Below are 21,876 nucleotides of genomic sequence, written 5' to 3' on the forward strand. Positions count from 1 at the left end.
CTAAATGTTTGATAGAATTCGGCTGAAAAGCTATCTGGTCCTGGGCTTTTGTTTTTTGGAAGATTTTTAATCACAGTTTCAATTTCAGTGCTTGTGATTGGTCTGTTCATATTTTCTATTTCTTCCTGATTCAGTCTTGGCAGGTTGCGCATTTCTAAGAATTTGTCCATTTCTTCCAGGTTGTCCATTTTATTGGCATAGAGTTGCTTGTAGTAATCTCTCAAGATCTGTTGTATTTCTGCAGTGTCAGTTGTTACTTCTCCTTTTTCACTTCTAATTCTATTGATTTGAGTCTTCTCCCTTTTTTTCTTCATGAGTCTGGCTAATGGTTTATCAATTTTGTTTATCTTCTCAAAGAACCACCTATTAATTTTATTGATCTTTGCTATCATTTCCTTCATTTCTTTTTCATTTATTTCTGGTCTAATCTTATGGTTTCCTCCTTCTGCTAACTTTGGGGGTTTTTTGTTCTTCTTTCTCTAATTGCTTTAGGTGCAAGGTTAGGTTGTTTATTCGAGATGTTCCCTGTATCTTAAGGTAGGATTGTATTGCTATAAACTTCCCTCTTAGAACTGCTTTTGCTGCATCCCATAGGTTTTGGGTCGTCGTGTCTCCATTGTCATTTGTTTCTAGGTACTTTTTGATTTCCTCTTTGATTTCTTCAGTGCACTTCGTTATTAAGTAGTGTATTGTTTAGCCTCCATGTGTTTCTATTTTTTACAGGTCTTTTCCTGTAATTGATATCTAGTCTCATAGTGTTGTGGTCGGAAAAGATACTTGATACAATTTCAATTTTCTTAAATTTACCAAGGCTTGATTTGTGACCCACGATATGATCTATCCTGGAGTATGTTCCATGAGCACTTGAGAAAAATGTGTATTCTGTTGTTTTTCGATGGAATGTCCTATAAATATCAATTAAATCCATCTTGTTTAATGTATCATTTAAAGCTTGTTTTTCCTTATTTATTTTCATTTTGAATGATCTGTCCATTGGTGAAAGTGGGGTGTTAAAGTCCCCTACTATGAATGTGTTACTGTCGATTTCCCCTATTTTGGCTGTTAGTATTTGCCTTATGTATTGAGGTGGTCCTATGCTGGGTGCATAAATATTTACAATTGTTATATCTTCTTGGATCAATCTCTTGATCATTATATAGTGTCCTTCTTAGTCTCTTCTAATAGTCTTGATTTTAAAGTCTATTTTGTGTGATATGAGAATTGCTACTCCAGCTTTATTTTGGTTTCCATTTGCACGGAATATCTTTTTCCATCCCCTCACTTTCAGTCTGTATGTGTCTCTATGTCTGAAGTGGGTCTCTTGTAGACAGCATATATATGGGTCTTGGTTTTGTATCCATTCAGCCAGTCTGTGTCTTTTGGTGGGCGCATTTAATCCATTTACACTTAAGGTAATTATCGATATGTATGTTCCTATTCCCATTTTCTTAATTGTTTTCGGTTTGTTATTGTAAGTCTTTTCCTTCTCTTGTGTTTCTTGCCTAGAGAAGATCCTTTAGCATTTGTTGTAAAGCTGGTTTGGTGGTGCTGAACTCTCTCAGCTTTTACTTGTCTGTAAAGGTTTTAATTTCTCCATCAAATCTGAATGAGATCCTTGCTGGGTAGAGTAATCTTGGTTGTAGGTTTTTCTCCTTCATCACTTTAAATATGTCCTGCCAGTCCCTTTTGGCTTGCAGAGTTTCTGCTGAAAGATCAGCTGTTATCCTTATGGGGATTCCCTTGTGTGTTATTTGTTGTTTTTCCCTTGCTGCTTTTAACATGTTTTCTTTGTATTTAATTTTTGACAGTTTGATTAATATGTGTCTTGGCGTGTTTCTCCTTGGATTTATCCTGTATGGGACTCTCTGGGCTTCCTGGGCTTGATTAACTATTTCCTTTCCCATATTAGGGAAGTTTTCAACTATAATCTCTTCAAATATTTTCTCAGTCCCTTTCTTTTTCTAGTCTTCTTCTGGAACCCCTATAATTCGAATGTTGGCGTGTTTAATATTGTCCCAGAGCTCTCTGAGACTGTCCTTGGTTCTTTTCATTCTTTTTTCTTTATTCTGCTCTGCAGTAGTTATTTCCAGTATTTTATCTTCCAGGTCACTTATTCGTTCTTCTGCCTCAGTTATTCTGCTATTGATCCCTTCTAGAGTATTTTTAATTTCATTTATTGTGTTGGTCATCGTTGCTTGTTTCATCTTTAGTTCTTCTAGGTCCTTGTTAAATGTTTCCTGCATTTTCTCTATTCTATTTCCAAGATTTTGGATCATCTTTACTATCATTATTCTGAATTCTTTTTCAGGTAGACTGCCTATTTCCTCTTCATTTGTTAGGCCTGGTAGGTTTTTATCTTGCTCCTTCATCTTCTGTGTTTTTTTCTATCTTCTCATTTTGCTTATCCTACTCTGCTTGGGGTCTCCTTTTTGCAGGCTGCAGGTTCGTAGTTCCCGTTGTTTTTGGTGTCTGTCCCCAGTGGCTAAAGTTGTTTCAGTGGGTTGTGTAGGCTTCCTGGTGGAGGGGACTAGTGCCTGTGTTCTAGTGGGTGAGGCTGGATCTTGTCTTTCTGGTGGGCAGGTCCACCTCTGGTGGTGTGTTTTGGGGTGTCTGTGGACTTACGATTTTAGGCAGCCTCTCTCTAATGGGTGGGGTTGTGTTCCTGTCTTGCTAGTTTTTTGGCTAAGGGTGTCCAGCACTGTAGCTTGCTGGTTGTCGAGTGAAGCTGGGTGTTGGTGTCGAGATGGAGATCTCTGGGGATTTTCGCCATTTGATATTACGTGGAGCTGGAAGGTCTCTTGTGGACCAGTGTCCTGAAGTTGGCTCTCCCACCTCAGAGGCACAGCACTGACTCCTGGCTGCAGCACCAAGAGCCTTTCATCCACACGGTCAGAATAAAAGGGAGAAAAAGTAGAAAGAAAGAAAGAGGATAAAAGAAAAGAAAATAAAGTAAGATAAAATAAAATAAAGTTATTAAAATATAAAATGATTATTCAGAAAAAAAAATTTTTTTAAGTAAAAAAAAAAACAAGAAACAGATGGATAGAACCCTAGGACAAATGGTGTCAGCAAAGCTATACAGACAAAATCTCACATAGTAGCATACACATACACTCTCACAAAAAGAGGAAAAGGGGAAAAAATAATAAATCTTGCGCTCGAAGTCCACCTCCTCAATTTGGGATGATTCATTGTCTATTCAGGTATTCCACAGATGCAGGGTACATCAACTTGATTGTGGAGATTTAATCTGCTGCTCCTGAGGCTGCTGGGAGAGATTTCCTTTTCTCTTCTTTGTTTGCACAGCTCCTGGGGCTCAGCTTTGGATTTGGCCCTGCCTCTGCGTGTAGGTCACCGGAGGGCGTCTGTTCTTTGCTCAGACAGGACGGGGTTAAAGGAGCCGCTGATTCGGGGGCTCTGGCGCACTCAGGCCGGAGGGAGGGAGGGGTACGAAGTGCGGGGCAAGCCTGTGGCAGCAGAGGCCAGCGTGACGTTGCACCAGCCTGAGGCGCACCGTGCGTTCTCCTGGGGAAGTTGTCCCTGGATCCCGGGAACCTGGCAGTGGCAGGCTGCACAGGCTCCCGGGAGGGGTGGTGTGGATAGTGACCTGTGCTCGCACACAGGCTTCTTGGTGGTGGCAGCAGCAGCCTTAGCATCTCATGCCCGTCTCTGGGGTCCGTGCTGTTAGCCGCGGCTCGCGCCCATCTCTGAAGCTCCTTTAAGCAGCGCTCTTAATCCCCTCTCCTCACGCACCAGGAAGCAAAGAGGGAAGAAAAATCTCTTGCCTCTTCGGCAGGTCCAGACTTTTCCCCGGACTCCCTCCTGGCTAGCCGTGGTGCACTAACCCCCTGCAGGCTGTGTTCAGGCTGCCAACCCCAGTCCTCTCCCTGCGCTCTGACCGAAGCCCGAGCTTCAGCTGCCAGCCCAGCCCGCCCTGGCGGTTGAGCAGACAAGCCTCTCAGGCTGGTGAGTGCCAGTCAGCACCGATCTTCTGTGCGGGAATCTCTCCGCTTTGCCCTCCGCACCCCTGTTGCTGCGCTCTCCTCCATGGCTCCGAAGCTTCCGCCCTCTGCCACCCGCAGTCTCCTCCCGCGAGTGGCTTCCTAGTGTGTGGAAACCTTTCCTCCTTCACAGCTCCCTCCCACTGGTGCAGGTCCCATCCCTATCCTTTTCTCTCTGTTTATTCTTTTTTCTTTTGCCCTACCCAGTTACGTGGGGAGTTTCTTGCCTTTTGGGAGGTCTGAGGTCTTCTGCCAGCGTTCAGTAGGTGTTCTGTAGGAGTTGTTCCACGTGTAGATGTATTTCTTATGTATCTGTTGGGAGGAAGGTGATCTCCGCGTCTTACTCTTCTGCCATCTTCCCCCTCTCTCGCATGTGTCTTTTTGAATTATGGTTTTCTCTGGGTATATGCCCAGGTGTGGGATTGCTGGGTCACATGGTAATTGTATTTTTAGTTTTTTAAGGAACCTCCATGCTGTTCTCCATAGTGGCTGTATCAATTTACATTCCCCCCAACAGTGCAAAAGGGTTCCCTTTTTTCCACACCCTCTCCATTATCCATGCCTTTTGATCTTAAAAAAATCTGACGTCAGTTCCAATTTTATTTCAGTCATAATATACATATGGAGACAAATAAGCCTACTTTGTTTTTCCTTCAAAGCTTTCCCTCTAAAAGGTTCCCTTTAAATCACTGCAGCTTACAAACAGTAGCTACTCAGTTGATGAAGTAACTAGAAGGAGAATTTACCTGAAGGACAGGGAACTCTAATTTCTGTTTACCATTATTCACAATATAAAAACCTAGGGAAAGTAGTACGTTCTTTAATAAACCAAGCAATTGTCTTAACTTCACGGGGATCAGTTCCACCCTCCTATAGAAGGCAGACATTTCCTTTTCTTTTTGGTAGTTTTTATTTTAATGTGATTTAAGTGTATAAAATTATAATTTCTAAAAGCTTTTTATTAAAGTATCTACTGAGTAAAGGAAGGTACACATTGTTATCAGTTTTTTTCCCTAAACATTGAGGCTCAATTCTACATGGTATGAATACGTACCTGCAATTTAGAGTGAAGGTAAGAAATAAGGGTGATTGTCAAGAAAAAAAAAAAAGTGTCATTTTCCTATGTCTACTCCTGAAATACAAATAGTTTTTGGCAAGATAAGCCTCATGGAGAATCAAGATAAGTTCCATGGAGAATCATGATAGTTACCTGTTTCTAACAGAACTCGCACAACATCTACCTTTCCAAACAAAGCTGCTTCGTGAAGTGCACTCCCTTTTTCTGTCTGGAAAAAAAAAAAAGAAGAAGGAAAAAGAAGCACAGTTGCATTAGGAATGCTTAGGTTAAAAAATTCTGTCATTTTATGTATTCATACATATTCTCTGTAATCTTAGCACTCTGACAGAAAGGTAGTGTGAAATAAAGAAGAGATTCTAGAAACAAAACCCAAAAGCTTGAATTTGTGAAACACCTCTGCTTCTGTGTAGCCATTTGACCTTGTTATGTTGGTAATCTTCCTCATCATAGCATTTATAGTACTACATTATAATGTTATGTGATTGTCTATTCCCTTTAATAAACTGTAAGTTTAGTGGAAATGTAGATATCTATTTTTTTCATCATGGTATCACCAATGCCTAGAAAAAAGTACCTCAAAAATGTAGACATTTAAGAATTATTTTGAGGGTAAAAGGTAGAAGAAGGTAGGCACATAACATAGAAGACAAGAATATGTAAGTATTGCAGGGAGAGATTGGTTTCTGCCTTGAGGAAGATAAAGGAAGATTTCAAAGAGGAAGCTTTTTAGCTATACATTAAAAAAAACTTTTTTCCTCTCAAGAATTTTAAAATGTCTACCAGGTCCTTAGTATGTGCACATGTCTCTGCGTGTTAAACTGAACACTGTCATTATGGCAACTTTGTTCTCTTGTACTAAAAGTAATCTCTAGTATGGGATTTTCATCTCAATACAAAAAAGAAATATCACTATAAAATAATATATAACGTAAAAATGTTTTTAATTAATAAAATATTATTGTATAATTAACCCAGTATAAAATGGTTTATAAATGCATTGTTAAGGAGGCTTGAGGACCACTGAAGATCTATCAATGTGATCTGAATTTATTGCCAAAAAGGTATAACTGAAATGCACTTGATTTATAATTTTCTGGGTATGATATGTATAGACACTAATAAACATGGAAATAAAATAATTTATAAATATATATAGCACTATACAGAAGGAAAATTAAACTGTAGAAACTTATGCAGCTCCTTAAAACAATGTTTCAATGTGTGGCATAAAAAGTTAATTTTTTTCACTCCCTAAAAAATATCCCTTGAAATAATCTAATTCTTCTCACTCTCATTCTATGTCTTTCAACCAACTTTCTTACTACTAATTTGATTTCCTTCAAATTTTCACAAAAGTTTGGACTTAATGTTAGAAAAACCCTTCCTGGAATAGCACACCTTAAAATTCTGAAAAACTAAACAATATTTTAAATATAGAGATGAAAAGGAAAATGGAATTCCTCAGAGCCTGGGGAAGGGAATGAGGGACAGAAAGTATGAATCCAGGCATTGAGCACTGGAAGAAGAATTTGTTCAAGGAAATCTACCAATCCCTGATAGATTAGTATCTGGGCTTTAACCAAGGTGGGACTGGGAGGGGAGCAGGAGACAAAGTCTGAAGCTCACGCAAGCTGAGAGGATAGATCAAGGACTCCTACAAAAATTAAAACCCCCAAAGAACAACAGCCTCAGTAAAAACAATAAAGTAAAAATTAAAAACTTGTTACAAAAATCTGTTGCAGAGAGGGAAAGTAAGATTTTAGCTCTAAACAGATTAGAATGACAGAAATAAATCCCACTGCTCTAAGAATTCCTAACCACAATTCTGTCCTCACAAGGGTTTGAGGCCAAATTTAACACAATCTCTGTGCCCCTCAGAGCCAAAAATGTAGAATAAAGTGATTTGGGTTCATAGTACCAGAGGCAGACATAAATGCTTAGCAGAAGCAGATATAAATCCTCTCTGAAAAGATACACTTTAAACTCAGGCCTCCAAGAGTTCCAAGAGTTAAAGCTTTAAAAAACACAAATTCAAATTTAGAAACCACTGAACATGAAAGGAAATAAGTCACTATGAGTAAGAAATAGTAGAAACAAAAAAGAAGATAATGGACTTCTCTGGTGATGCAGTGGTTAAGAATCCGCCTGTACAGTACAGTCCAACTATACTTTTGTTTGTACTGTCCAACAGTACAGTCCAACTATACTTTTGGACTGTAAAAATTAGTCAATCTTTCCAAACCCATGGTTGATGTAATTAGCTTCTTTGATAAGAGAATGTGAGAACTGTCAAAATGGAATGGATTATTCTCATAAACTTAAGGGAAACAGTGGAACTAGGAACTATTTACTGCTATCTCAGTATTATCACAAATAGTATAAAATTTAAATAGGTCAAATTTATAGACTTTTCCTTTTCAAAATATAGGTTAATTCCATAATATTTTGTAATTTATCATCCCCTACCTTGAGTCAGCATCTACTCTTCTCATTCAAATTACTTACTACCATTCTGTTCACCTCAGCACTCTCCCCCAAATCCACAATCCATAATTGGCCAAACCTTGAAAAACCGTGTTCTCATGAAACAATATTTAGTCTAAAACATTCTAAAAGCAAGTGGAATGTATACAAAGAAATAACACTAGGACTTCCCTGGTGGAACAGTGGTTAAGAACCTGCCTGCCAATCAATGCAGGGGACATGGGTTCGATCCCTGGTCTGGGAAGATCCCACATGCCACGGAGCAACTAAATCTGTGTGCCGCAACTACTGAACCTGCGCTCTAGAGCCCGCGAGCCACAACTTCTGAGCCCACATGCCACAACTACTGAAGCCCACATGCCCTAGAGCCCACGCACCACAACTACTGAGCCTGCGTGCTGCAACTGCTGAAGCCCACGCCCCTAGAGCCCATGCTCCGCAACAAGAGAAGCCACCGCAAAGAAAAGTCTGCACACCACAAGGAAGAGTAGCCCCCCTCACCGCAACTAGAGAAAGCCTGCACGCAGCAACAAAGACCCAACGCAGCCAAAATAAATAAAGAAAGAAAAAAGAAGGCAGTCTTGGGAGAGAGCTGACACTGGCTGTGGATGCAGGAGCAAATGGGCCCACAGCCCTCAGTGCCCCTAAAAAAAAAAAAAGAAATAACACTAAAATAGGTGAACCCAAATTTGGGGCCTGCTTTTCCAATGGATCAAATTTCTCCATTTCTTTAAAATTAATCATTTAAAATAAACATAGTTTCTGAATAGACAATTATGCAGTTGATAATATAGTAACACTTCAATATTTATACAGTAAACAGATATGAAGCACTCACAACGTCTTAGCACCTTTCAGGGAAAAAAAGCCTCCAATCACAATTAGTGATGAAAACAGCTTAGTGAGAAGACATGACCTGATATATATCTTAATGCTGAATTGCTGATAAAAGCAAAAGAAATTCTCTCTCCAATTGGAAATGGCTATTAAAGTTAAGTCTCAGTAGCACCAAAACTGAGAAAAACAAATGGTAGGAAAAGGGGAGAGGATATAGAAAAGAATGTTCCTATTTTTAAGCCCTGGGTTTTAGCTTCCTTTTTGGTTTGGCTGTATGTATTTCCCTGATACATGAAAGCTCAATTACGCATTTAAAGAGATCCTTGTTATATTTTATCCAAAACCTCTAGATGTTTCAAAATGGCTTTTTGGGTTGTATTCTAAGAGTGCCAAAACAGCAGACAGAAAGGGGATGTGAAGATGTCAGTTTGCCTGCACTGGTTCCCCCTTCCAAATTTAACACTCTAACCATAGCCCTTCTGAAGCTTGCAAAAGAGAATGACCAGATAAAGGAAGACCAAATTTTTTATTAAAGGAGAAAATAAATAGAACAAAGATATAAAGTGGGATTGTGATGATGATCAGTAGAGAAAATAGCACAAGTAGCAGGGAAAATAAAAACTATTGAGAAACAAGACCCACTACCAAAAGAAGTAACAACCAGTTAGTAAAGATAAACTTGATACAGAAAAAAGAAGAAAAGCCAATGAGAATGGCATTTAACACAGAAGTAACAACCCCTGATGCCCTGGTTGGTACCAATTAGCCCTGTAGGCATCTCTTGGGATGAAAGGTAAGAACTTAAAAGATAAGAACATCCTAGCCTTTGTAAATGAATAAATGTCTAAACAACTTGAGAAGCAACAGATCCTTTGTACCCTACATTAGCTAGACTATATCCAGAGTACTGTGTTCAAGCGTGGATACTAAACTTTCACAGGAACATCAACAGATTGGAATATGTCCAGAGAAGAGCATCCCAAAACAAGAATCTAGAAAAACATCATGTGAAGAATAGCTGAAAGTTATAAGTAGGTTTAGACTGGGGGTGGAAATGGCATAAGAGAAACAGGATGTGTCTTCAAAAAACTCAGAAATACCATTTCTCCTATTCTAAAGAAGATCTCTTCCTCTCCTCCTATTTAACTAGGGACTTCTGGCCAATATCTTTACCTTTCCTATCTTCCTTCACTTCTGTCTCAGAGGAAGCATCCATTCCCCTCATTAAAGCTAATCCTCGTGCTCGCTTCGGCAGCACATATACTAAAATTGGAACGATACAGAGATTAGCATGGCCCCTGTGCAAGGATGACCCACAAATTCATGAAGTGTTCCATATTTTTATTGCATAGCATAGGGAACTCTACTTAATGTACTGTGGTAACCTAAATGGGAGGGAAGTCCAAAAGGGAGGGGATATCTGTATGTGTATGGCTGATTCATTTTGTTGTGCAGTGGAGGCTAACACAACATTGTAAAGCAACCATACTCCAATAAAATTTTTTTTAAAAAAGCTAATCCTCCACTTGTGCTTTTTTTTCTATCATTTCTGCTTCTTGAATTTTGCTCATGAAGTATCTTCACCATTTTCTTGCATCCTCAATTTCAGTCTCTTCATTGGATCCTTCCACTCTCCATAAAAATACATACCTTTTCACTATCTATCAAAACAAACAACCATAGAAACTTCCTGTGAACCTGCTATGATTTCAAGCTTCTATCCCATATCTCACTTTTCCTTACTCCACACTTTATTAAATATCATCTTCCCTTTTGAAGGCAAAATTTTTGTCTATTCTGTTGGTGCTATATCTTCTGGCACATAGTAGGCAATGCCTGGCACAGAGCAGGCACTCCATAAATACATGGTGAATGGATGAATTGATTATTATAATTGTACTGTCTTGGTTAGTTACCTCTTGTAACTAACTGCTTCTTTACAGACTTCTTTTCCAGAAACTACCTGAATAGTCTTTATTTGGCTTCTTCTCTCTCACTATAGTCTCTTTCTTGTAAACCCATCTGTTTCCATGGCTTCATCTCTCACTTCTCTGAGCTAGCACCATTTAAGTGGCACATCCTAAGAAAGACTTCCCCAACCCTTCATTCTCAAACACAAGAACCTGCTTTTTTCCTTTATACCACTTACTGCAATTTGTAATTTTTGTTTGTTTATATGTTTATTTTCTGTTTTCACACCCAGGCTCTCAACTCCATAAGAGTAGGGAACAAATTTTCTTGTTGATGTAGCATGTGCCTGGTATCCTCTCCTCAGAAGGCTGGAGGGGATATGGTGTCCTGAAAGGGAAACTAGGGGGAAGGAAACAGAGTTGCTAAGGTGGTAAGTGAGACAGATCAGGGAAGGCCTCCCTATTAAGGTGACATTTGAGCAGATACCTGAAGAAAGTAGAGGAGGAAGTCATGCAGGTTAGTAAGGCAAAGGCCTTATGGTAGTAGCACACACAGTGTGTTCCAGCAAGAGCAATGAGGCCACTGTGGCTGAAACTATATGAAAATGGCAAAGAGTAGCAGGAGGTAGCTTTAGGGAGAGTGAGACTAGGTCAGATAAGACACTGTCAGCCACTGTAAGGAGTGTGGCTTTTGTTCCAAGTGAGCTGGAATACCAGTGAAGGTTTCTGAGCAACCTGATTTAGTTTAATGGGATCACTTATAGCTGCTTTGTTGAAAATAGACTGAAGGAGTCTGTTATGGACTGAATGCTTGTGCCCCCCCCCCAAATTCATATGTTGAAGCCCTAAACCCCAATGTGACCGTATTTGGTGACAGGGACTTCACAGAAGTAATTAAGGTTAAATGAGGTTGTAAGGGCGGGAACCCAATTCTATGGGATTGGTGTCCTTATAAGAGGAGGGGGAAACATCAGAGAGCTCTCTCCTTCTCTCTCCATTTGTGCACAGAAAAAAGGTCGTTTGAGGACACAGGAGAAGGCAGCCATCTACAAGCTCTCACCAAGAACCAAATTGGCCAGAACCTTGATCTTGGACTTTCCAGCCTCCAGACAGTGATAAAACAAATGTGTGCTGTTTAAGCCACCCAGTCTATGGTATTTTGTTATAGTAGCCCAAGCAGACTAATACAGAAGCAAAGGAAGAAGCAGGGAAACCAGTTAGGAGGCAAGAGATAATCAAGAATTGGGCTCTGGTGGTAGTAGTGAAGGGAATGAAAAGTACTGAAATTCTGGATATAGTTTGAGCACAAAGCCAATAAAATCTGATGAAGAACTAAATTAAAATGTGAAGAAACCCTAAAGTTTTGGGGCCAAACAACTAGAAGAACAGCACTACCATCTGCTGAAATGGGAAATATTGGAAGATGGACAAATCTGGGGAGAAGGGGTTATGGAGGCTAAATACTCAGTTTTTGGAATGCTGAGTTTGGATGCCCATTAGCATCCAATAGACATGTCCAGCAGACACCTAATTTAGAGTTTACGGTAAGGTCCAGGATGAATAAATAAAATTTTTATTGTTAGATAAAGATGTCATTTGAAGCTGAGAGACTGGATGAGGCCAACTAGGAAGTAAGTAAAGACAGAGAAGAAAAGAGGTTTAAGTACTAAGACCTGGGAGACTCAGATGCTTAGAGACCAGGAAGATGAGAACGTCATCAGATTACATTATAGGGACGTCACAGATTACATTATTAGTCCCTCCTATTGCATGCCCTCTGCCATACAACACTGCAGCTCTTTGCACTTATGTGGGTGGAGTATATATCCCTACCCCTGGATTTGGAGCTTGGTTTGTGACTTGCTTTAGCCAATGGATGATAGCTAACATGATGCAAGCAGAGGCCCAAAGTGTGCTTGCTTGGTTGGGCTTAGGCCATGTCCTGACTAGTCCCAGGAGGAAGATAATAAACACATGGAGCAGAGCTGCCCAGACTAACTTACAACATAAAACAAAGCTTCCCCAGCTGACCTGTAACTTAAGAATGAAAAAAAATGCTACTGCTTATGAATGTCTGAGATTTCTGTGCTTATCCTACAGCAGTATTGTGGCAATAGCTAAGAGAGAGTAACAGAGTTACAGAGTTCCAATGTAAAGGTTCATTGGGAAGGAATGAAAATAAAGCCTGGCTCAGGGAAAAGGAGTATGAATCTACAAAAGAGGACAGAAAACAGAAAGACTTAATTCTTAAGCAACTAGTGATAACAGGTTCATGAGGCCTTGCAGATTTATCTAGTTGCAACACTGAATGGCAGGCAATCAAAATCTTTGGCTCAGCCTAATACTGAGAAGGAACAGCCAGTGAACTACATGAAAACCAAGAGAGAGTGGTATCTCAGATGTCAAAAGAAAAAAGTGTTTCAAAGAGGAGGGAGAGATCAACTTTGTGAATGCTGATGATAAATCAAGTAAGATGAGGACTAAGAACTGGCTATGGATCTAACAATACGGCAGTCATTAGTTACCTTCACCAAAGGAAAAACACAAAGAATTTTTATAGAGTAATAGAGTTGGAATGGTTTCAACAGAGATGAAGGAAAGAATTTGATATGAGTAAAAACAAGTCTTTCTAAATATTTTGCCATTTTTTCTAGTCCTGTGGGTATTACTTCCTCTAGAATATGTTCTTTAATTTCACCTGTAGTCAGCAAGATAGATTTTTGCAGGGGGCTCTTTTAGAAACGTGACAAGAATGACCAGGTGTGGGATTACCACTACATTCACCAGAATGGTCAGTTACCCATTCTCTAGCTACTGCTAACAAAAATTGCTTGTAAGTCATTTTATTATGTGCATTAAGGCTACAATAAATTTCATTTTATTTAAAAATATGTTGCCATAAAGAGAATCAGAGAAAGAAGAAGACAGCTAGAGGAAAATTCAGGTTCAAAGGAGAGGGTTTTTTAAAGATGGGAAATATTGCAACATCTTTGCGTCCTTCGGAAAATAATGCAGTTAAGAGGGGGAAAACATTGTATTAAAGAGGGAATATTTGCCAGAGCAATGTATCCCAAGTCGATAAGAGGGGATAGGAGTCAATGCACAAGTAGAGAAGTTAGTCTCAGATATAAGCCTAGAAAGTTAATTTAAAGCAAGGAAGGAAAGCAAATATACACATATTGGCAACTGTGGAGGTGAGAATATGTGATTGTTTCTGTTATCTCAGTGAAATAAAAGCAAAGTTGTAATCACAGAGGGATGACAATGAAGGAAGTGTTGAAGTTTTTGGAAAAGAGGAGAAATTTTAAAATAGTCATCTCAGGAAGCAGAAGAGTAAGTGCAATCTTCTCGTTTCGGGCTTCCCTGGTGGCTCGGTGGTTAAGAATCTGCCTACCAATGCAGGGGACAAGGTTCGAGCCCTGGGCCGGGAAGATCCCACATGCCACGGAGCAACTAAGTCCATGCGCCACAACTACTGAGCCTGCACTCTAGAGCCCACATGCCACAACTACTGAAGCCCACGTGCCACACTACTGAAGCCCGTGCACCTAGAGCCCGTGCTCCGCAACAAGAGAAGCCACCGCAATGAGAAGTCTGCGCACCGCAATGAAGACTCACTGCAGCCAAAAATAAATAAATAAACATTTTTTTACAAAGAGTAAATGGTTTATTAAAATGTAATCTATCCATTTAGGCACATATTTCTCCTGCCACTGTAAGCACTTTGAGAGCAAAAGCTATACCTTACTCAGCTTTGCACCTTAACAGCTCCTAGCATGCTAACTTGTACTCTTTACTATTAATTTCCTGTAAATTTTACTTTCCTTTCCTTTTACATTCATATAAAACCCAATTTCTTAATATTATGCTAGTGCTTTAACTCTTTGAGTTTTAATAAGAGAAACACACACAGTTAAAGCACTAGCATAATATGACACTATCACCACCTAGTTATCCAAAATCAGGTTTGAAATCCATGGAAATAATTGCTAATTTCAAAAGAATCATGCCAATTAAACCCTACTTTCTTAATATTTTAATACAATTGATTCTCTTTATTAAGAAATTTTTAATGCTAAAGGATTTATACGTAAATATATACTATGAAATTCAACCAAATAGGAATTAAATTATTTTGCTCACTAGTTCAAATAGGTGTTATAATTCAAAATTGCTCAGAAAGAAATGAAGCAGAAAACAAAACTTCTACAAAAAGTACAAACATAAATGCTGCATTTAAAAATATTTGTAATTAAAAGAAAAGATCCTCCAAAGCCATCTCTAAATTTTGAAGAATTATTCATAATAACTTGAATGTAATTGAAGTCTAAAAATGTAGTACTGTGATTTACCAAATAGGATTACTTTTAATACTGTTAACTTCCAACTAGTTAACAAATTAATGAATATTAAAGCCACTGAAACAGTTTAAGGTTACTAACTGGTATGGTTCACTCTCAGCCAGTGAGAATATCAACAAATCTTTACTTCAAATTTAATATTAAAAAATGTTATAGTGAATCTGATGGTAAACCTAGGTGACAGTTAATTTGAATAACATAAAAAAATTAAATAATCATAAAAAAGGGTAATGAGATGCCAAAAAATGTTTTATATGAACAAAGCAATAATAATAAAAACAAAAAATCAACTAACGCTAACTATAACTAATGGAAGAGTCAAGTCATTGAGATGTATTGTAGAAATATGTTGTCAGCTCTGCTTCCTGGAACCTTCAAGATGAAATCAGAGTGAGCATCAGTGAAAGAGGTATAGCAACCAAAATGTTGCCCATCCTGCTCGGGTACCTGCCCTGATGCTTCTGATTAAGTGTTCACGTATTCTGAACATACTGTGTACCCTTTCATCTGATTTGTGAGTAACAAAACCAAATGCTATCAGTGGCCAAGTAGAAAAATCTAAAGGAATGAATCATAGAGAGAGGCTGAGATCTTAGAAGGTATATACCCCATCAGGAAGTATTTAAAATTCAACATTTTAAAACACTGTTTTAGCCAAATAATGCACATCTGCAAGCTAAATTACACCTAAAATTCAAAGTCCTTTTAGACTTTCAAGGTCTTCTTCAAACATCACTCTTCAATGTCTTCCCAAGTTCTCCCTCTTTAAATCTATTTTTCTCACCTATATCTTCATAGCACTTTGTCCTAGCATTTATTTTAATATGTCATGTAACAGAAGTTATTCTTGCAAGTTGTTGTGTTCTCCACCAAATTTTGGGCACAGATCTTTTTTATCTTTAATTCTCCAAAAGCACAAAATACAGTGTTTTGCATAAAAAATATAAATTTATAAAATTGAATCTGAACTCTTACTTTTCTAGTCAGAGTGAATTATTGATCTCAAACAGCCATAGTTAAAGTCCTTGGTTATAATGCAATCTGTGCAATACAGTTTAGAAATATTCCAAAAGTGTTAATAAAAGCAATAAATCTAGATTAGAGAAATTCAACATTTAGACAATAAACATCTAGCTTATCATTAAACATACTTTGAAAAAGTAACTTTGTTAGTCACCTATAATAAATAGTAAACATATATCTATCTCATTTCAATACCCCTTTGCAAGCAAAGTTGTTTTTTTCTTAAATATGAGGGCTAAAAAAAATTCTTGTGCTTATTTTCAAGGCTGCCAAAGTAGAATAAGCAATATAGAAAAGATATTACAAATATCTAAACAACTAAATAACACAGGCAAAGATCTAAGGAAAATTCTGATGCAGGGAGTCAGCCTGACACCTAAGATTAGAAGGCCTAGGATTTTTAAAACTTAAACAACAAACAAAAAACCCGAGAGACACAGTATTCAACCTCAACAACTCCTAGGAAGATAACCTCACAGTTGAGCACTAATTCCACCTTGAATGTGTAGATTTGTTTACAAAACTGTCTGCATTTATTGCCTCTGGGTATTCACAACCCTTTCATAATTCACACCCTCTTCTAATTGAAAGGTAGAGTCTGTTTTCCTACCCCTTGAATTTGGGATGCCTTTGTGACGTATTGCCCAATCAAACATGGCAAAAGACACAATATGTTTGTTCCAAAGCTAGACCTCAAGAGGCCTTGTATAATCCTGTTTCTCTCTCACTCTCTCTCTCTCTACCATGTGAACAAGCCCAAGGTGGACTGCTTGATTATGAAAGACACACAGCAGTCTCACCCATTACTCCAGGTAACAGCCAGTTACTACCTGAAGCACAGACACTTAATTGATTTACAACTGACCCAAGACACATGAGAGAGAGCCCAGTCAGGACAGAAGAACTGCCCATATAAGCTAAGACTAAACCATAACCTCAGAATTATAAACTAAATAAATGGTTATTGTGTTAAGCTGTTAAATTTTGGTACAGTTTATTATGCAGCAATAGCTTATCAATATATAGGGGAGAAAAGTCATAATCTGACGGGAACCAAAAGGATCTCTGGAAGGTAAGTAGATTGCCAGTGACTTGGGGTCTAAAAAAAAACAGTCATAAAAGGAGAAAATGGTTAAAAAAAAAAAAAAAAAAAAAAGAAAAGCTAACCTTGGAATTAGGGCTAATGAGACAGATAACAAAAGCAAGTTGCTTTTCCTTGTGGAGAAACAAAATCTATCCAAATGTTGTCTGTCCTTCAAAGCTCAACTCAAATCACACCTCCCAATAAATTGTTTTCTTATTGCCCGTAAGCATAGTGATCCTTCCTTTATTAGTCATGTATAGAGGTACATTATTGTGGAAAAAAGCCTGGACTTTAATCAGTAAGTCTAAATTCACATTCTGGGTTTACGAGCTATGTATCCTTAGGCAAGTTTCCTAGTCTTTGAATCTGATTCCTCATCTCTGTACTGGAATTTAATGGCTCTCAATCCCACAGGATAGCTGTGAGATTTGTATTCTAAATGTGTCAACATATTAAACACAAAGTACAACTCAAAAATGTTAAAGTGAATTTCGTTCCTTTCATTCATTCATTCATTCAACTTCGACTGGACTGAATTACTGGTGTATGTCAGGCTGTGTGCTAGATACTGGGAGAAAGGAAACAATTACTAAGGAGACCACACACAACTGCCATCTAGTAATAATTTTTCATGTGTATAGCCCTCAAGGTAGAATGAGGTTAGAGATTATGCCTTATATTTCTTCATATTTCCCAGCTATGTGGTGGGGTATTTTGAATTGAGTAGTTACAAAGATACATGTAGACCGTTTGACCAGTTAAAAAATGGTAAGATTTCTTCCTGTAAGTTTTAACATCTGTATCTCAAAGCAAAACAAAAGCACCATTGCTTTTGAAACATAGCTAAAAGAAGACTCACTTGACAGCTCACATCCATTCCTGCTTCCAGCAGCACCTGAACAACTGCTTTGTGACCATTGCGTGCAGCAAGGTGTAGTGGTGTGTGCTTTCGAGTGTTGCAGCTCATTAAGTTAGGGTGTGCACTGATGATCATTTTGACCACTCTAAGCCGTCCATAGAGGGCTGCCAGGTCCAGAGGAGTTTCCAGCTTGCTGTTCCTGATGGTAGGATCAGTGAGCTCTTCCAGCAGAACAGCAACTACTTCTGAGTGTCCATACTGAGCTGCACAGTGTAGGGCAGTTTCATTTTCATTGTTCTGTTAAGACAAAGACATAAAGTGCAAGTTTTCAGAAATTCAATCCTTTATCAAAACCTATATACAGTCATTTAAAACCTGAGATGCTTTGAAAATGTAAGTTTAAGATTTATCTGTTTTAATAAGTATGCCTAATAGAATTTTATATTTGATACTAGTACCTATCATTTATTACACCAAAAATATCACATTTTATTTTTATTACTTCAAATGAAAAAATCAAACTTTTCCCTACACTATATATTCCAACTTCCAAGAGTGATAAATGATTTAGCCATGTTAGTCAGTAGCCCTGCTGGGCCAAGATGGTCAGTGTTATCTGCACTGTGCATCGTGCCTCCATGACATTTGTTAATGAGAGAGATTAATAAGAATTATAATACACTTTTAACAGACTGGCTTTCCAAAAGATAGTTGAGATAGTACAGTCTTTGATAATGAAAGATTTACAGAAAGGCTTCCCAAGTTAAGTTTCATTTTATCTTTCGTTTAAGTATAAATCAGTGCTTCTTTTGCAAAGAGAATAAAGACATACTGGCCCTAAGGTTAAACCATATCTTTTTGAAATATAATCATGGATTGAGAAGCAGACCATACCCATACCATACACGTATCACAGTATTACACGTGTAGCTTATAAGTGTTTCAGTTGAAAATCAATGAGATTTCCCCAGGAATTCAGCAGAATAAAAAATGTCAAAATGGAGAAAACTGAACCCATTTGCAAGGGAGATGTACCCTTTCAGATTCTTTGGGCAGATGGTGTAGGTATATGCAGTATGACTATGTCAGGAGGCAGAAGGGTCAATCAGGAGAAATGTGAACAAGAAATTTTAGTAACAAAAATGCAATGTCCTAAATGAGGGTTCTAGGGAGCAAGGGAGGATTTCATCATCAGAGTCATTATCATAGCTATCACTATGTGCCAGGTACAGTTGCATTTCATGTTTACTCATCTAATCCTCACTAGGAGATAAATATTATTATCATTATCCCCATTTTACAGATGAGGAAACTGAGGTAGTAAGTAGCTGAATAATTGCCCTTCAATTATACAGCCATTTAGTATTGGGGCCAGAATTTGAACCTAAATAGCCTAGACCCAAAGTTGGTACTTTTAATACCATCTTCCACAATAGAAACTATTACTACTACCATTTGCTGAGTGTCTAAAAACTTTACATACATTGTCTCCTTTAACTCTTACAAATGATCCTACAAGATTGGTATTAACATCTCCACTTCATGGATGAGGAAACTAAAATACAAAAAAGTTAAATTACATGCCCAAGAAGATTCAGTATCTTTTGGAACCTGTATCCATCAGAATCAAAAACCCATTTATGCTCTTTCCACTGTACCACACTGCCTGCCATGTGTTTCTTTATTGCCAAAGAAGAAAAACATGGAGCTAGTGATCTGAAAGCAGAATTTCTATAGATTTTTCCCAAAAGAACATCAACTGAGTTGAAATATGAAGTAACTGCTTAGATAGCTGTTCTAAGGGTACAAACCCAAACAAATCTTATCGTTCCAGAAAGTAACTCAGCCTTGCTCTGGATGATAAAACAATGCAGATAAGTAAGTTGAGAGTAGAGAGAAGATTTGAAAACTTAAAAAGAGGAGTGATGGGGGAAAAAAAGCACAGAAAAGTCTTCTTACTACTTTACTTTTCCAAAACAAGTATCAGAAGAGGGCATCTGAAGGCCAAACGCAAAGGAAAAGCTACTCCTTGAAGACAGTCAACAAAAAGTTAAGATCTGACAGATGGGGAATCTAGCTGGAGGTATTGTTTTTTCCAGCATTTTGGGTGAGCCATTCCTGTTCTTAGTTTAAATGTGTTATCATAGTCTATTTCCTTACAGACTGACAACATAGAGGCTTGCACTCCCTGATTTTATTATCTGGCCAAGTTTTATAAACCTGATTTAAAAATCAATCTTATTACCTTAAACCATGAAAATATGATATAGAAATATGCCTCCTGACCAAACCAAATTTCCCATTGGTTGAAAAGAGATTCAATCTCATTTTTTAAGATATACTCCCTCTTTGAGGAAAAGAAAAGTAAATTATGAAACAATACCTCAAAGACCTCTCTACCTTTGCAAAGGCCTTAGCCTAGGAAATTATAAGTGCAAAATTGAAATTTTTCTATTAACTCCAGTTATCACTGTTCAGATCTCAAGAAAAAGTTATTTCAATCATTCAAGTCTTACTCAGGAGAAAATGTTCATAGAGTTTATCTGTAATATCAAACACACACTTGGCTTGTCACGTCAGTGAAGACCACAACTGTGCTACCTTTACAAAAAGGCATGGTTGTATACTCATGTCCATACTCACTAGTGGTCTAAAAAAATCCAATTTGAAATAAATAGGCTGTGATAAAGCACCAGTTAATAATTGCTAGTATGTCTACATTAAATATTCTTAAACTGTTTTGAATTCCTTCTTTTTTACCAGATGAGTGTTCTCTGAAAAATTAGGATACTTCCAGACAATGGGTGGCAGTATGAAACTGGCTAACAAAAGTTATTTACCAAAGATCTTACTTCAAAGTCAAACTAATGGAAACTATCTAACACTAGTTGGATTTGAGTTCTGGTGAATGGCAAGGGAATATACTTATGAGATAAGGCTCCTCTGGTTTTTGCTCTAATGTTAAAATACAGAAGAAAAGAGGAAGAGAAGGTGGACGAAAAGGAAAGAGGAAGGAAAGGCAGGAGGGAAACGAATATACAGAGAAATATAAATTGAAAACACACATAACATCAGAAGAAAGGAAATAAACCTGTTGACAAAAGACAGGAAGGATGTGGCAATTATAAAAATCAGGGCAGAGTCCACTTTATTTTCAAAATTATGTCACCCTAAGTTGACCACTAATTCTAAGGCAGTATAAAATGGTGATCCAGGTCGAAGTGCTAACACGTACTTATTAGCAACAATAAATCACTCTATCTCTCTTAACTTATCTTACTGTAAAATTAGAATATTACCTTCCCTATAACCTTAGAATACAGTTTGTAAACCAAAAGAGATAACATATAGGAAAATGCCTTATAAGCTTTAAACATTAAAACATAAGGTAGAATTACTTTTAAAGAAAGTTGTATTAGAAACCAAAGACAGCATTCAGAAATCAGAATGAAACCCTGACAGTTATGCATAATTTTAACATTATAACATAGTGTATTACTGGTTAAAAGCTTGGGCTTTGGATCAGAAAAACCTGAATTCAAATACTGGCTGCATTTTTTAGAAGCTGTGATATCATGGGCAAGTTACTTAATCTCTCTAAGGTACTTTCCCCATATATAAGGTAGGAACAGTAATTAACACCTACCTCATCAGGCTGTGGTAGAGCTTAGAAAGATAATGTAGATGAAGTACTCTGCACAATGCCTGGCATATAGTAAACACTCCATAAGTGATAGGATTTACCACTTAGAATACCAATGTGCTATTGTGGAGGGCTCTGGAATTACAGAGATCTGAATACAAGTCTCAGTTTAAGTCACTCAGTAATGTGTGAACTTAGAAGAGTTACTTAGCTTTACTGAGGCTGATTTCCCATCTATAAAATGGAAGTGATAAAAATCACTTCAGAGGATTGCGAGAACTAAGTAACTAACATATCACAGGTAAAAGTGCTTAGCACAGTGCCTGGTTATCATAGGTCTCAATAAATGTTCATTACCATTTTCATTCCTGCCCTCTATTGCTTAAATACATAAAGGCTTATGATTAATTAGCATATTTCTGTCCCATTCGTGGGGAAAAAAGAAATAAAGCTAAAATCAGAATTTACCTGTGAAAACAAAATTCCGACATCAGAAACTTTTAGAAGAAATGACATTGAATGAGAGAACTATGTCAGCACTAAAAGTGTATATACATAGTAACAAACAAAAAATACTGAAAGCATGGTATTAAAAA

The 21,876-nt window shown here is 37.7% G+C and overlaps 1 protein-coding gene and 1 non-coding gene across 6 annotated transcripts in view; one reads left to right on the top strand and one right to left on the bottom strand.

Moving 5' to 3' along the window:
- ANKS1B (ankyrin repeat and sterile alpha motif domain containing 1B) overlaps positions 1-21,876 on the bottom strand; it is a 1,179,755-nt gene that overhangs the window by 975,405 nt on the left and 182,474 nt on the right. For all 5 annotated transcript variants that reach the window (XM_027107272.1, XM_027107271.1, XM_027107270.1 and 2 more), the window contains exons 4-5: positions 17,638-17,934; positions 5,212-5,287 (exon numbers count right to left, since the gene is read on the bottom strand). In XM_027107272.1, coding sequence (XP_026963073.1) covers positions 5,212-5,287; positions 17,638-17,934 — 373 coding nt within the window. The remainder of the gene's footprint in view (positions 1-5,211; positions 5,288-17,637; positions 17,935-21,876) is intronic.
- On the top strand, positions 9,640-9,743 carry LOC113621378 (U6 spliceosomal RNA). The gene has a single exon (XR_003433164.1). It is a non-coding gene; the product is annotated as a U6 spliceosomal RNA (small nuclear RNA).

Source organism: Aethalodelphis obliquidens, unplaced genomic scaffold, assembly GCF_003676395.1.
Source record: "Aethalodelphis obliquidens isolate GAN/ISIS:26980383/991018 unplaced genomic scaffold, ASM367639v1 scaffold8, whole genome shotgun sequence".
In the NCBI taxonomy this organism is placed as follows: Eukaryota; Metazoa; Chordata; class Mammalia; order Artiodactyla; family Delphinidae; genus Aethalodelphis; species Aethalodelphis obliquidens.